General features: G+C 50.2%; 1 protein-coding gene across 2 annotated transcripts in view; it reads left to right on the top strand.

Annotated features, from left to right (window-relative positions):
• Positions 1-15,977, top strand: part of LOC116958691 (nucleobindin-1-like) — a 46,240-nt gene that overhangs the window by 15,133 nt on the left and 15,130 nt on the right. For both annotated transcript variants that reach the window (XM_076057226.1, XM_076057224.1), the window contains exon 5: positions 13,874-14,062. In XM_076057226.1, the coding sequence (XP_075913341.1) occupies positions 13,874-14,062 (189 nt within the window). The remainder of the gene's footprint in view (positions 1-13,873; positions 14,063-15,977) is intronic.

Genomic DNA, 15,977 nt, shown 5'->3' on the forward strand with positions numbered 1-15,977 from the left:
GCACGGTACACTCACTCACCGGTACACTCACTCACTCACTCACCGGTACACTCACTCACTGGTACACTCACTCACCACACGTTGACTCAGACAATCCACACAGCTTCCAGTCCAGTGACCTGGAGCGACTCATCAGCACGGTACACTCACTCACCGGTACACTCACCGGTACACTCACTCACTCACCGCACGTTGACTCAGACAATCCACACAGCTTCCAGTCCAGTGACCTGGAGCGACTCATCAGCACGGTACACTCACTCACTGGTACACTCACCGGTACACTCACTCACTCACTCACCGGTACACTCACTCACTCACTCACCGGTACACTCACTCACTCACCGGTACACTCACTCACTCACCGGTACACTCACTCACTCACCACACGTTGACTCAGACAATCCACACAGCTTCCAGTCCAGTGACCTGGAGCGACTCATCAGCACGGTACACTCACTCACTCACTGGTACACTCACTCACTCACCGGTACACTCACTCACTCACCACACGTTGACTCAGACAATCCACACAGCTTCCAGTCCAGTGACCTGGAGCGACTCATCAGCACGGTACACTCACTCACCGGTACACTCACTCACTGGTACACTCACCACACGTTGACTCAGACAATCCACACAGCTTCCAGTCCAGTGACCTGGAGCGACTCATCAGCACGGTACACTCACTCACTCACTGGTACACTCACTGGTACACTCACTCACTCACCACACGTTGACTCAGACAATCCACACAGCTTCCAGTCCAGTGACCTGGAGCGACTCATCAGCACGGTACACTCACTCACCGGTACACTCACTCACTGGTACACTCACCACACGTTGACTCAGACAATCCACACAGCTTCCAGTCCAGTGACCTGGAGCGACTCATCAGCACGGTACACTCACTCACCGGTACACTCACCGGTACACTCACTCACTCACCACACGTTGACTCAGACAATCCACACAGCTTCCAGTCCAGTGACCTGGAGCGACTCATCAGCACGGTACACTCACTCACCGGTACACTCACCGGTACACTCACTCACTCACCGCACGTTGACTCAGACAATCCACACAGCTTCCAGTCCAGTGACCTGGAGCGACTCATCAGCACGGTACACTCACTCACTGGTACACTCACCGGTACACTCACTCACTCACTCACCGGTACACTCACTCACTCACTCACCGGTACACTCACTCACTCACCGGTACACTCACTCACTCACCGGTACACTCACTCACTCACCACACGTTGACTCAGACAATCCACACAGCTTCCAGTCCAGTGACCTGGAGCGACTCATCAGCACGGTACACTCACTCACTCACTGGTACACTCACTCACTCACCGGTACACTCACTCACTCACCACACGTTGACTCAGACAATCCACACAGCTTCCAGTCCAGTGACCTGGAGCGACTCATCAGCACGGTACACTCACTCACCGGTACACTCACTCACTGGTACACTCACCACACGTTGACTCAGACAATCCACACAGCTTCCAGTCCAGTGACCTGGAGCGACTCATCAGCACGGTACACTCACTCACTCACTGGTACACTCACTGGTACACTCACTCACTCACCACACGTTGACTCAGACAATCCACACAGCTTCCAGTCCAGTGACCTGGAGCGACTCATCAGCACGGTACACTCACTCACCGGTACACTCACTCACTGGTACACTCACCACACGTTGACTCAGACAATCCACACAGCTTCCAGTCCAGTGACCTGGAGCGACTCATCAGCACGGTACACTCACTCACCGGTACACTCACCGGTACACTCACTCACTCACCACACGTTGACTCAGACAATCCACACAGCTTCCAGTCCAGTGACCTGGAGCGACTCATCAGCACGGTACACTCACTCACCGGTACACTCACCGGTACACTCACTCACTCACCGCACGTTGACTCAGACAATCCACACAGCTTCCAGTCCAGTGACCTGGAGCGACTCATCAGCACGGTACACTCACTCACTGGTACACTCACCGGTACACTCACTCACTCACTCACCGGTACACTCACTCACTCACTCACCGGTACACTCACTCACTCACCGGTACACTCACTCACTCACCGGTACACTCACTCACTCACCACACGTTGACTCAGACAATCCACACAGCTTCCAGTCCAGTGACCTGGAGCGACTCATCAGCACGGTACACTCACTCACTCACTGGTACACTCACTCACTCACCGGTACACTCACTCACTCACCACACGTTGACTCAGACAATCCACACAGCTTCCAGTCCAGTGACCTGGAGCGACTCATCAGCACGGTACACTCACTCACCGGTACACTCACTCACTGGTACACTCACCACACGTTGACTCAGACAATCCACACAGCTTCCAGTCCAGTGACCTGGAGCGACTCATCAGCACGGTACACTCACTCACTCACTGGTACACTCACTGGTACACTCACTCACTCACCACACGTTGACTCAGACAATCCACACAGCTTCCAGTCCAGTGACCTGGAGCGACTCATCAGCACGGTACACTCACTCACCGGTACACTCACTCACTGGTACACTCACCACACGTTGACTCAGACAATCCACACAGCTTCCAGTCCAGTGACCTGGAGCGACTCATCAGCACGGTACACTCACTCACCGGTACACTCACCGGTACACTCACTCACTCACCACACGTTGACTCAGACAATCCACACAGCTTCCAGTCCAGTGACCTGGAGCGACTCATCAGCACGGTACACTCACTCACCGGTACACTCACTCACTGGTACACTCACCACACGTTGACTCAGACAATCCACACAGCTTCCAGTCCAGTGACCTGGAGCGACTCATCAGCACGGTACACTCACTCACCGGTACACTCACTCACTCACCGGTACACTCACTCACTCACCGGTACACTCACTCACTCACTGGTACACTCACTCACTCACTGGTACACTCACTCACCACACGTTGACTCAGACAATCCACACAGCTTCCAGTCCAGTGACCTGGAGCGACTCATCAGCACGGTACACTCACTCACCGGTACACTCACCGGTACACTCACTCACCGGTACACTCACCGGTACACTCACTCAGTCACTGGTACACTCACTCACTCACTGGTACACTCACTCACTCACTGGTACACTCACTCACCACACGTTGACTCAGACAATCCACACAGCTTCCAGTCCAGTGACCTGGAGCGACTCATCAGCACGGTACACTCACTCACTGGTACACTCACTCACTCACCACACGTTGACTCAGACAATCCACACAGCTTCCAGTCCAGTGACCTGGAGCGACTCATCAGCACGGTACACTCAATGACTCACCGGTACACTCACTCACCGGTACACTCACCAGTACACTCACTCACTCACCGGTACACTCACTCACTCACCGGTACACTCACTCACTCACCACACGTTGACTCAGACAATCCACACAGCTTCCAGTCCAGTGACCTGGAGCGACTCATCAGCACGGTACACTCACTCACCGGTACACTCACCGGTACACTCACTCACTCACCGGTACACTCACTCACTCACCGGTACACTCACTCACTCACTCACTGGTACACTCACTCACTCACCACACGTTGACTCAGACAATCCACACAGCTTCCAGTCCAGTGACCTGGAGCGACTCATCAGCACGGTACACTCACTCACCGGTACACTCACCAGTACACTCACTCACTCACCACACGTTGACTCAGACAATCCACACAGCTTCCAGTCCAGTGACCTGGAGCGACTCATCAGCACGGTACACTCACTCACCGGTACACTCACCGGTACACTCACTCACTCACCAGTACAGTCACTCACTCACTGGTACACTCACTCACTCACTGGTACACTCACCACACGTTGACTCAGACAATCCACACAGCTTCCAGTCCAGTGACCTGGAGCGACTCATCAGCACGGTACACTCACTCACCGGTACACTCACCGGTACACTCACTAACTCACCGGTACACTCACTCACCGGTACACTCACTCACTCACCACACGTTGACTCAGACAATCCACACAGCTTCCAGTCCAGTGACCTGGAGCGACTCATCAGCACGGTACACTCACTGACTCACCGGTACACTCACCGGTACACTCACTCACTCACCACACGTTGACTCAGACAATCCACACAGCTTCCAGTCCAGTGACCTGGAGCGACTCATCAGCACGGTACACTCACTCACCGGTACACTCACCGGTACACTCACTCACTCACCACACGTTGACTCAGACAATCCACACAGCTTCCAGTCCAGTGACCTGGAGCGACTCATCAGCACGGTACACTCACTCACCGGTACACTCACTCACTCACCGGTACACTCACTCACTCACTCACCGGTACACTCACTCACTCACCGGTACACTCACTCACTCACCGGTACACTCACTCACTCACCGGTACACTCACTCACTCACCGGTACACTCACCGGTCCACTCACTCACTGGTACACTCACTCACTCACTGGTACACTCACTCACCACACGTTGACTCAGACAATCCACACAGCTTCCAGTCCAGTGACCTGGAGCGACTCATCAGCACGGTACACTCACTCACCGGTACACTCACCGGTACACTCACTCACTCACTCACCGGTACACTCACTCACTCACTGGTACACTCACTCACTCGCTGGTACACTCACTCACCACACGTTGACTCAGACAATCCACACAGCTTCCAGTCCAGTGACCTGGAGCGACTCATCAGCACGGTACACTCACTCACCGGTACACTCACTCACTCACCACACGTTGACTCAGACAATCCACACAGCTTCCAGTCCAGTGACCTGGAGCGACTCATCAGCACGGTACACTCACTCACCGGTACACTCACCGGTACACTCACTCACTCACCACACGTTGACTCAGACAATCCACACAGCTTCCAGTCCAGTGACCTGGAGCGACTCATCAGCACGGTACACTCACTGACTCACCGGTACACTCACCGGTACACTCACTCACTCACTGGTACACTCACTCACTCACTGGTACACTCACTCACCACACGTTGACTCAGACAATCCACACAGCTTCCAGTCCAGTGACCTGGAGCGACTCATCAGCACGGTACACTCACCGGTACACTCACCGGTACACTCACTCACTCACCACACGTTGACTCAGACAATCCACACAGCTTCCAGTCCAGTGACCTGGAGCGACTCATCAGCACGGTACACTCACTCACCGGTACACTCACTCACTCACCGGTACACTCACTCACTCACTCACCGGTACACTCACTCACTCACCGGTACACTCACTCACTCACCGGTACACTCACTCACTCACCGGCACACTCACTCACTCACCGGTACACTCACCGGTACACTCACTCACTGGTACACTCACTCACTCACTGGTACACTCACTCACCACACGTTGACTCAGACAATCCACACAGCTTCCAGTCCAGTGACCTGGAGCGACTCATCAGCACGGTACACTCACTCACCGGTACACTCACCGGTACACTCACTCACTCACCGGTACACTCACTCACTCACTGGTATACTCACTCACTCACTGGTACACTCACTCACCACACGTTGACTCAGACAATCCACACAGCTTCCAGTCCAGTGACCTGGAGCGACTCATCAGCACGGTACACTCACTCACCGGTACACTCACCGGTACACTCACTCAGTCACTAGTACACTCACTCACTCACTGGTACACTCACTCACTCGCTGGTACACTCACTCACCACACGTTGACTCAGACAATCCACACAGCTTCCAGTCCAGTGACCTGGAGCGACTCATCAGCACGGTACACTCACTCACCGGTACACTCACCGGTACACTCACTCAGTCACTGGTACACTCACTCACTCACTGGTACACTCACTCACTCACTGGTACACTCACTCACCGGTACACTCACTCACTCACCACACGTTGACTCAGACAATCCACACAGCTTCCAGTCCAGTGACCTGGAGCGACTCATCAGCACGGTACACTCACTCACCGGTACACTCACCGGTACACTCACTCACTCACCACACGTTGACTCAGACAATCCACACAGCTTCCAGTCCAGTGACCTGGAGCGACTCATCAGCACGGTACACTCACTCACCGGTACACTCACCGGTACACTCACTCACTCACCACACGTTGACTCAGACAATCCACACAGCTTCCAGTCCAGTGACCTGGAGCGACACATCAACACGGTACACTCACTCACTGGTACACTCACCGGTACACTCACTCACTCACCGGTACACTCACCAGTACACTCACTCACTCACTGGTACACTCACTCACCACACGTTGACTCAGACAATCCACACAGCGTCCAGTCCAGTGACCTGGAGCGACTCATCAGCACGGTACACTCACTCACTGGTACACTCACCGGTACACTCACTCACTCACCGGTACACTCACCAGTACACTCACTCACTCACTGGTACACTCACTCACCACACGTTGACTCAGACAATCCACACAGCTTCCAGTCCAGTGACCTGGAGCTACTCATCAGCACGGTACACTCACTCACCGGTACACTCACCGGTACACTCACTCACTCACCACACGTTGACTCAGACAATCCACACAGCTTCCAGTCCAGTGACCTGGAGCTACTCATCAGCACGGTACACTCACTCACCGGTACACTCACCGGTACACTCACTCACTCACCACACGTTGACTCAGACAATCCACACAGCTTCCAGTCCAGTGACCTGGAGCTACTCATCAGCACGGTACACTCACTCACCGGTACACTCACCGGTACACTCACTCACTCACTGGTACACTCACTCACTCACCACACGTTGACTCAGACAATCCACACAGCTTCCAGTCCAGTGACCTGGAGCGACTCATCAGCACGGTACACTCACTGGTACACTCACCGGTACACTCACTCACTCACCGGTACACTCACTCACTCACCACACGTTGACTCAGACAATCCACACAGCTTCCAGTCCAGTGACCTGGAGCGACTCATCAGCACGGTACACTCACTCACCGGTACACTCACCGGTACACTCACTCACCGGTACACTCACCGGTACACTCACTCACTCACCGGTACACTCACTCACTCACCACACGTTGACTCAGACAATCCACACAGCTTCCAGTCCAGTGACCTGGAGCGACTCATCAGCACGGTACACTCACTCACCGGTACACTCACCGGTACACTCACTCAGTCACTGGTACACTCACTCACTCACTGGTACACTCACTCACTCACTGGTACACTCACTCACCACACGTTGACTCAGACAATCCACACAGCTTCCAGTCCAGTGACCTGGAGCGACTCATCAGCACGGTACACTCACTGGTACACTCACCGGTACACTCACTAACTCACCAGTACACTCATTCACTCACCGGTACACTCACTCACCGGTACACTCACTTACTCACCGGTACACTCACCGGTACACTCACTCACTGGTACACTCACTCACTCACTGGTACACTCACTCACCACACGTTGACTCAGACAATCCACACAGCTTCCAGTCCAGTGACCTGGAGCGACTCATCAGCACGGTACACTCACTCACCGGTACACTCACCGGTACACTCACTCACTCACTGGTACACTCACTCACTCACTGGTACACTCACTCACTCACTGGTACACTCACTCACCACACGTTGACTCAGACAATCCACACAGCTTCCAGTCCAGTGACCTGGAGCGACTCATCAGCACGGTACACTCACTCACCTGTACACTCACTCACTCACCGGTACACTCACTGACTGGTACACTCACTCACTCACCGGTACACTCACTCACTCACCACACGTTGACTCAGACAATCCACACAGCTTCCAGTCCAGTGACCTGGAGCGATTCATCAGCACGGTACACTCACTCACCGGTACACTCACTGGTACACTCACTCACTCACCGGTACACTCACTCACTTACCGGTACACTCACTCACTCACCGGTACACTCACTCACTAAACCGGTACACTCACTCACTCACCAGTACACTCACTCACCGGTACACTCACTCACTCACCACACGTTGACTCAGACAATCCACACAGCTTCCAGTCCAGTGACCTGGAGCGACACATCGGCACGGTACACTCACTCACTGGTACACTCACCGGTACACTCACTCCCTCACTCACCGGTACACTCACTCACCGCTACACTCACTCACTGGTACACTCACTGACTGGTACACTCACTCACCGGTACACTCACTCACTCAACAGTACACTCACTCACTCACTGGTACACTCACTGACTGGTACACTCACTCACCGGTACACTCACTCACTCACCGCTACACTCCCTCACTCACCGGTACACTCACTGACTGGTACTCACTCACCGGTACACTCACACACTCAACATTACACTCACTCGCTCACTGGTACACTCACTCACTGGTACACTCACTCACTCAACAGTACACTCACTCAACAGTACACTCACTCACTCACCAGTATACTCACTCACTCACCGGTACATTCACTCACTCACTGGTACACTCACTCACTCACTCACCGCTACACTCACTCACCGGTACACTCACTCACTCACTCACCGCTACACTCACTCACTCACCGGTACACTCACTCACCGGTACACTCACTCACTCACTGGTACACTCACTCACTCAGCTGTACACTTATTCACTCACCGGTACACTCACTCACCAGTACACTCACTCACTCACCGGTACACTCACTCACTCACCGGTACACTCACTCACTCAATCACTGGTACACTGACTCACTCACCAGTACATTCACTCACTCCCTGGTACACTCACTCACCGGTACACTCACTCACTCACTCACCGGTACACTCACTCACTCACCGGTACACTCACTCACTCACTGGTACACTGACTCACTCACCAGTACATTCACTCACTCCCTGGTACACTCACTCACCGGTACACTCACTCACCGGTACACTCACTCACTCACCGGTACACTCACTCCCTGGTACACTCACTCACCGGTACACTCACTCACTCACCGGTACACTCACTCACTCCCTGGTACACTCACTCACCGGTACACTCACTCACCAGTACACTCACTCAATCACTCACCGGTACACTCACTCACTCACCGCTACACTCACTCACTCACCGGTACACTCGCTGACCGGTACACTCACTCACTCATCGGTACACTCGCTGACCGGTACACTCACTCACTCACCGGTACGCTCACTCACTCACTCACCGGTACACTCACTCACTCACTGCACGTTGACTCAGACAACCCACACAGCTCCCAGTGTGTGTAGTGTATCATGTACAATGTGTGTGTGTAGTGTATCATGTACAATGTGTGTAGTGTATCATGTACAATGTGTGTGTGTAGTGTATCATGTACAATGTGTGTGTGTAGTGTATCATGTACAATGTGTGTGTGTAGTGTATCATGTACAATGTGTGTAGTGTATCATGTACAATGTGTGTAGTGTATCATGTACAATGTGTGTAGTGTATCATGTACAATGTGTGTGTGTAGTGTATCATGTACAATGAGTGTAGTGTATCATGTACAATGAGTGTAGTGTATCATGTACAATGTGAGTGTAGTGTATCATGTACAATGTGTGTGTGTAGTGTATCATGTACAATGTGTGTAGTGTATCATGTACAATGTGTGTAGTGTATCATGTACAATGTGTGTAGTGTATCATGTACAATGTGTGTAGTGTATCATGTACAATGTGTGTAGTGTATCATGTACAATGTATGTGTGTAGTGTATCATGTACAATGTGTGTAGTGTATCATGTACAATGTGTGTGTGTAGTGTATCATGTACAATGTGTGTAGTGTATCATGTACAATGTGTGTGTGTAGTGTATCATGTACAATGTGTGTGTGTAGTGTATCATGTACAATGTGTGTGTGTAGTGTATCATGTACAATGTGTGTAGTGTATCATGTACAATGTGTGTAGTGTATCATGTACAATGTGTGTGTGTAGTGTATCATGTACAATGAGTGTAGTGTATCATGTACAATGAGTGTAGTGTATCATGTACAATGTGAGTGTAGTGTATCATGTACAATGTGTGTGTGTAGTGTATCATGTACAATGTGTGTAGTGTATCATGTACAATGTGTGTAGTGTATCATGTACAATGTGTGTAGTGTATCATGTACAATGTGTGTGTAGTGTATCATGTACAATGTATGTGTGTAGTGTATCATGTACAATGTGTGTGTGTAGTGTATCATGTACAATGTGTGTAGTGTATTATATACATTGTGTGTAGTGTATCATGTACAATGTGTGTAGTGTATCATGTACAATGTGTGTGTGTAGTGTATCATGTACAATGTGTGTGTGTAGTGTATCATGTACAATGTGTGTAGTGTATCATGTACAATGTGTGTGTAGTGTATCATGTACAATGTGTGTGTGTAGTGTATCATGTACAATGTATGTGTGTCGTGTATCATGTACAATGTGTGTGTGTAGTGTATCATGTACAATGTGTGTAGTGTATCATGTACAATGTGTGTGTGTAGTGTATCATGTACAATGTGTGTGTGTAGTGTATCATGTACAATGTGTGTAGTGTATCATGTACAATGTGTGTGTGTAGTGTATCATGTACAATGTGTGTGTGTAGTGTATCATGTACAATGTGTGTAGTGTATCATGTACAATGTGTGTGTAGTGTATCATGTACAATGTATGTAGTGTATCATGTACAATGTGTGTAGTGTATCATGTACAATGTGTGTGTGTAGTTTATCATGTACAATGTGTGTGTGTAGTGTATCATGTACAATGTGTGTGTGTAGTGTATCATGTACAATGTATGAGTGTAGTGTATCATGTACAATGAGTGTAGTGTATCATGTACAATGTGTGTAGTGTATCATGTACAATGTGTGTGTGTAGTGTATCATGTACAATGTATGTAGTGTATCATGTACAATGTGTGTAGTGTATCATGTACAATGTGTGTAGTGTATCATGTACAATGTGTGTGTGTAGTGTATCATGTACAATGTATGTAGTGCATCATGTACAATGTGTGTAGTGTATCATGTACAATGTGTGTAGTGTATCATGTACAATGTGTGTGTGTAGTGTATCATGTACAATGTGTGTGTGTAGTGTATCATGTACAATGTATGTAGTGCATCATGTACAATGTGTGTAGTGTATCATGTACAATGAGTGTAGTGTATCATGTACAATGAGTGTGTAGTGTATCATGTACAATGTGTGTAGTGTATCATGTACAATGAGTGTAGTGTATCATGTACAATGAGTGTGTAGTGTATCATGTACAATGTGTGTGTGTAGTGTATCATGTACAATGTGTGTAGTGTAGTGTATCATGTACAATGTGTGTAGTGTATTATGTACAATGTGTGTGTGTAGTGTATCATATACAATGTATGAGTGTAGTGTATCATGTACAATGTATGAGTGTAGTGTATCATGTACAACGTGTGTAGTGTATCATGTACAATGTGTGTGTAGTGTATCATGTACAATGTATGTGTGTGTAGTGTATCATGTACAATGTGTGTAGTGTATCATGTACAATGTATGAGTGTAGTATATCATGTACAATGTGTGTAGTGTGTCAAGTACAATGAGTGTAGTGTATCATGTACAATGAGTGTGTGTAGTGTATCATGTACAATGTGTGTGTGTAGTGTATCATGTACAATGTGTGTACAATGTGTGTAGTGTGTCATGTACAATGTGTGTAGTGTATCATGTACAGTGTGTGTAGTGTATCATGTACAATGTGTGTAGTGTATCATGTACAGTGTGTGTAGTGTATCATGTACAATGTGTGTAGTGTATCATGTACAATGTGTGTGTGTAGTGTATCATGTACAATGTGTGTAGTGTATCATGTACAATGTGTGTAGTGTATCATGTACAATGTGTGTGTAGTGTATCATGTACAATGTGTGTGTAGTGTATCATGTACAATGTGTGAGTGTAGTGTATCATGTACAATGTGTGTAGTGTATCATGTACAATGTGTATAGTGTATCATGTACAATGTGTGTAGTGTATCATGTACAATGAGTGTAGTGTATCGTATCATGTACAATGTGTGTACAATGTGTGTAGTGTGTCATGTACAATGTGTGTAGTGTATCATGTACAATGTATGTGTGTAGTGTGTCATGTACAATGTGTGTAGTGTATCATGTACAGTGTGTGTAGTGTATCATGTACAATGTATCTAGTGTATCATGTACAATGTATGTAGTGTATCATGTACAATGAGTGTGTGTAGTGTATCATGTACAATGTGTGTACAATGTGTGTAGTGTGTCATGTACAATGTGTGTAGTGTATCATGTAGAATGTGTGTAGTGTATCATGTAGAATGTGTGTAGTGTATCATGTACAATGAGTGTGTAGTGTATCATGTACAGTGTGTGTAGTGTATCATGTAGAATGTGTGTAGTGTATCATGTACAATGAGTGTGTAGTGTATCATGTACAGTGTGTGTAGTGTATCATGTACAATGAGTGTAGTGTATCATGTACAATGTATGTGTGTAGTGTATCATGTACAATGTGTGTAGTGTATCATGTACAATGAGTGTAGTGTATCATGTACAATGAGTGTACTGTATCATGTACAATGAGTGTGTGTAGTGTATCATGTACCATGTGTGTACAATGTGTGTAGTGTGTCATGTACAATGTGTGTAGTGTATCATGTACAGTGTGTGTAGTGTATCATGTAGAATGTGTGTAGTGTATCATGTACAATGTATGTGTGTAGTGTATCATGTACAGTGTGTGTAGTGTATCATGTACAATGTGTGTAGTGTATCATGTACAATGAGTGTGTGTAGTGTATCATGTACAATGTTTGTACAATGTGTGTAGTGTGTCATGTACAATGTGTGTAGTGTATCATGTAGAATGTGTGTAGTGTATCATGTAGAATGTGTGTAGTGTATCATGTACAATGAGTGTGTAGTGTATCATGTACAGTGTGGGTAGTGTATCATGTAGAATGTGTGTAGTGTATCATGTACAATGAGTGTGTAGTGTATCATGTACAGTGTGTGTAGTGTATCATGTACAATGAGTGTAGTGTATCATGTACAATGTATGTGTGTAGTGTATCATGTACAATGTGTGTAGTGTATCATGTACAATGAGTGTAGTGTATCATGTACAATGAGTGTAGTGTATCATGTACAATGAGTGTGTGTAGTGTATCATGTACCATGTGTGTACAATGTGTGTAGTGTGTCATGTACAATGTGTGTAGTGTATCATGTACAATGTGTGTAGTGTATCATGTACAATGAGTGTAGTGTATCATGTACAATGTGTGTGTAGTGTATCATGTACAATGTGTGTGTAGTGTATCATGTACAATGTGTGTGTAGTGTATCATGTACAATGAGTGTAGTGTATCATGTACAATGTGTGTAGTGTATCATGTACAATGTGTGAGTGTAGTGTATCATGTACAATGTGTGTAGTGTATCATGTACAATGAGTGCGTGTAGTGTATCATGTACAATGTGTGAGTGTAGTGTATCATGTACAATGTGTGTGCAGTGTATCATGTACAATGTGTGAGTGTAGTGTATCATGTACAATATGTGTGTAGTGTATCATGTACAATGTGTGTGTAGTGTATCATGTACAATGTGTGTAGTGTATCATGTACAATGTGTGTGTAGTGTATCATGTACAATGTGTGTGTAGTGTATCATGTACAATGTGTGTAGTGTATCATGTACAATGTGTGTGTAGTGTATCATGTACAATGTGTGTAGTGTATCATGTACAATGAGTGCGTGCGTGTGCTTGCAGGCGACGCGCGAGCTGGAGGGCCTGGACGCTCGCCAGCACGCCGAGTTCCGTCGCTACGAGCTGGCCAAGGAGCACGAACGGCGCTCGGCCCTGCAGCGCCTGCAGGGCGAGGAGCAGCGCACGCGGGAGAAGGAGCGCCAAGCGCAGGCGCTGGCTCGCCACCAGCAGCACGCACGCCTCAACCACCCAGTACGCACGCACAGCCACGCACAGCCAGGCTGAGTCACCCACTAGCACACGTGACACAATGGGCACGCCCAGTGGCAGTTGCCTCCACCCCCACACACACAGCCACGCACAGCCAGGCTGAGTCACCCACTAGCACACGTGACACAATGGGCACGCCCAGTGGCAGCTGTCTCCACCCCCCACGCACAGCCAGGCTGAGTCACCCACTAGCACACGTGACACAATGGGCACGCCCAGTGGCAGCTGCCTCCACCCCCACGCACACAGCCACGCACAGCCAGGCTGAGTCACCCACTAGCACACGTGACACAATGGGCACGCCCAGTGGCAGTTGCCTCCACCCCCCACGCACAGCCAGGCTGAGTCACCCACTACCCTACGTGACAGAGGGGCACGCCCAGTGGCAGCTGTCTCCACCCCAACCCCCAGCCACGCACAGCCAGGCTGAGTCACCCACTAGCCCACGTGACCCAGGGGCACGCCCAGTGGCAGCTGTCTCCACCCCCATGCACAGCCAGGCTGAGTCACCCACTACCCCACGTGACCCAGGGGCACGCCCAGTGGCAGCTGTCTCCACCCCCCACACACAGCCAGGCTGAGTCACCCACTAGCCCACGTGACACAATGGGCACGCCCAGTGGCAGCTGTCTCCACCCCCCACACACAGCCAGGCTGAGTCACCCACTAGCCCACGTGACACAATGGGCACGCCCAGTGGCAGCTGTCTCCACCCCCACCCCTAGCCACGCACAGCCAGGCTGAGTCACCCACTAGCCCACGTGACACAGGGGCACGCCCAGTGGCAGCTGTCTCCACCCCCCACACACAGCCAGGCTGAGTCACCCACTACCCCACGTGACACAGGGGCACGCCCAGTGGCAGCTGTCTCCACCCCAACCCCCAGCCACGCACAGCCAGGCTGAGTCACCCACTAGCACACGTGATACAGGGGCACGCCCAGTGGCAGCTGTCTCCACCCCCACGCACAGCCACGCACAGCCAGGCTGAGTCACCCACTAGCCCACGTGACACAGGGGCACGCCCAGTGGCAGCTGTCTCCACCCCAACCCCCAGCCACGCACAGCCAGGCTGAGTCACCCACTACCCTACGTGACAGAGGGGCACGCCCAGTGGCAGCTGCCTCCACCCCCACGCACAGCCACGCACAGCCAGGCTGAGTCACCCACTACCCCACGTGACACAGGTGCACGCCCAGTGGCAGCTGTCTCCACCCCCCACACACAGCCAGGCTGAGTCACCCACTACCCCACGTGACCCAGGGGCACGCCCAGTGGCAGCTGTCTCCACCCCCCACACACAGCCAGGCTGAGTCACCCACTAGCCCACGTGACACAGGGGCACGCCCAGTGGCAGCTGTCTCCACCCCCCACACACAGCCAGGCTGAGTCACCCACTACCCCACGTGACCCAGGGGCACGCCCAGTGGCAGCTGTCTCCACCCCCCACACACAGCCAGGCTGAGTCACCCACTACCCCACGTGACACAGGGGCACGCCCAGTGGCAGCTGTCTCCACCCCCCACGCACAGCCAGGCTGAGTCACCCACTACCCCACGTGACCCAGGGGCACGCCCAGTGGCAGCTGTCTCCATCCCCACGCACAGCCAGGCTGAGTCACCCACTACCCCACGTGACACAGGGGCACGCTCAGTGGCAGCCGTCCCCACACAGAGCACTAAGGTCATAGTTTTATTTATTTGGTATAGCCCTGTGAGCCATTCGGCTCTTGAATCGGGTGCAACCGCAACAAACAAACAAAAAACATGAACAAGAAAACATCTTAAAGTGACTTTGTGTGACTGTGCAAACAGAAAATACAGGAAAAAAATATCAAAATATTCCTGAAATAGCACCGTACACCAACGCCGTGTGCAAAAATCCCAGTGGGATGCAAG

This window comes from Petromyzon marinus, chromosome 80, assembly GCF_048934315.1.
Source record: "Petromyzon marinus isolate PM22_M1 ecotype Great Lakes invasive population chromosome 80, UKy_Petmar_22M1.pri1.0, whole genome shotgun sequence".
Lineage (NCBI taxonomy): Eukaryota > Metazoa > Chordata > Hyperoartia > Petromyzontiformes > Petromyzontidae > Petromyzon > Petromyzon marinus.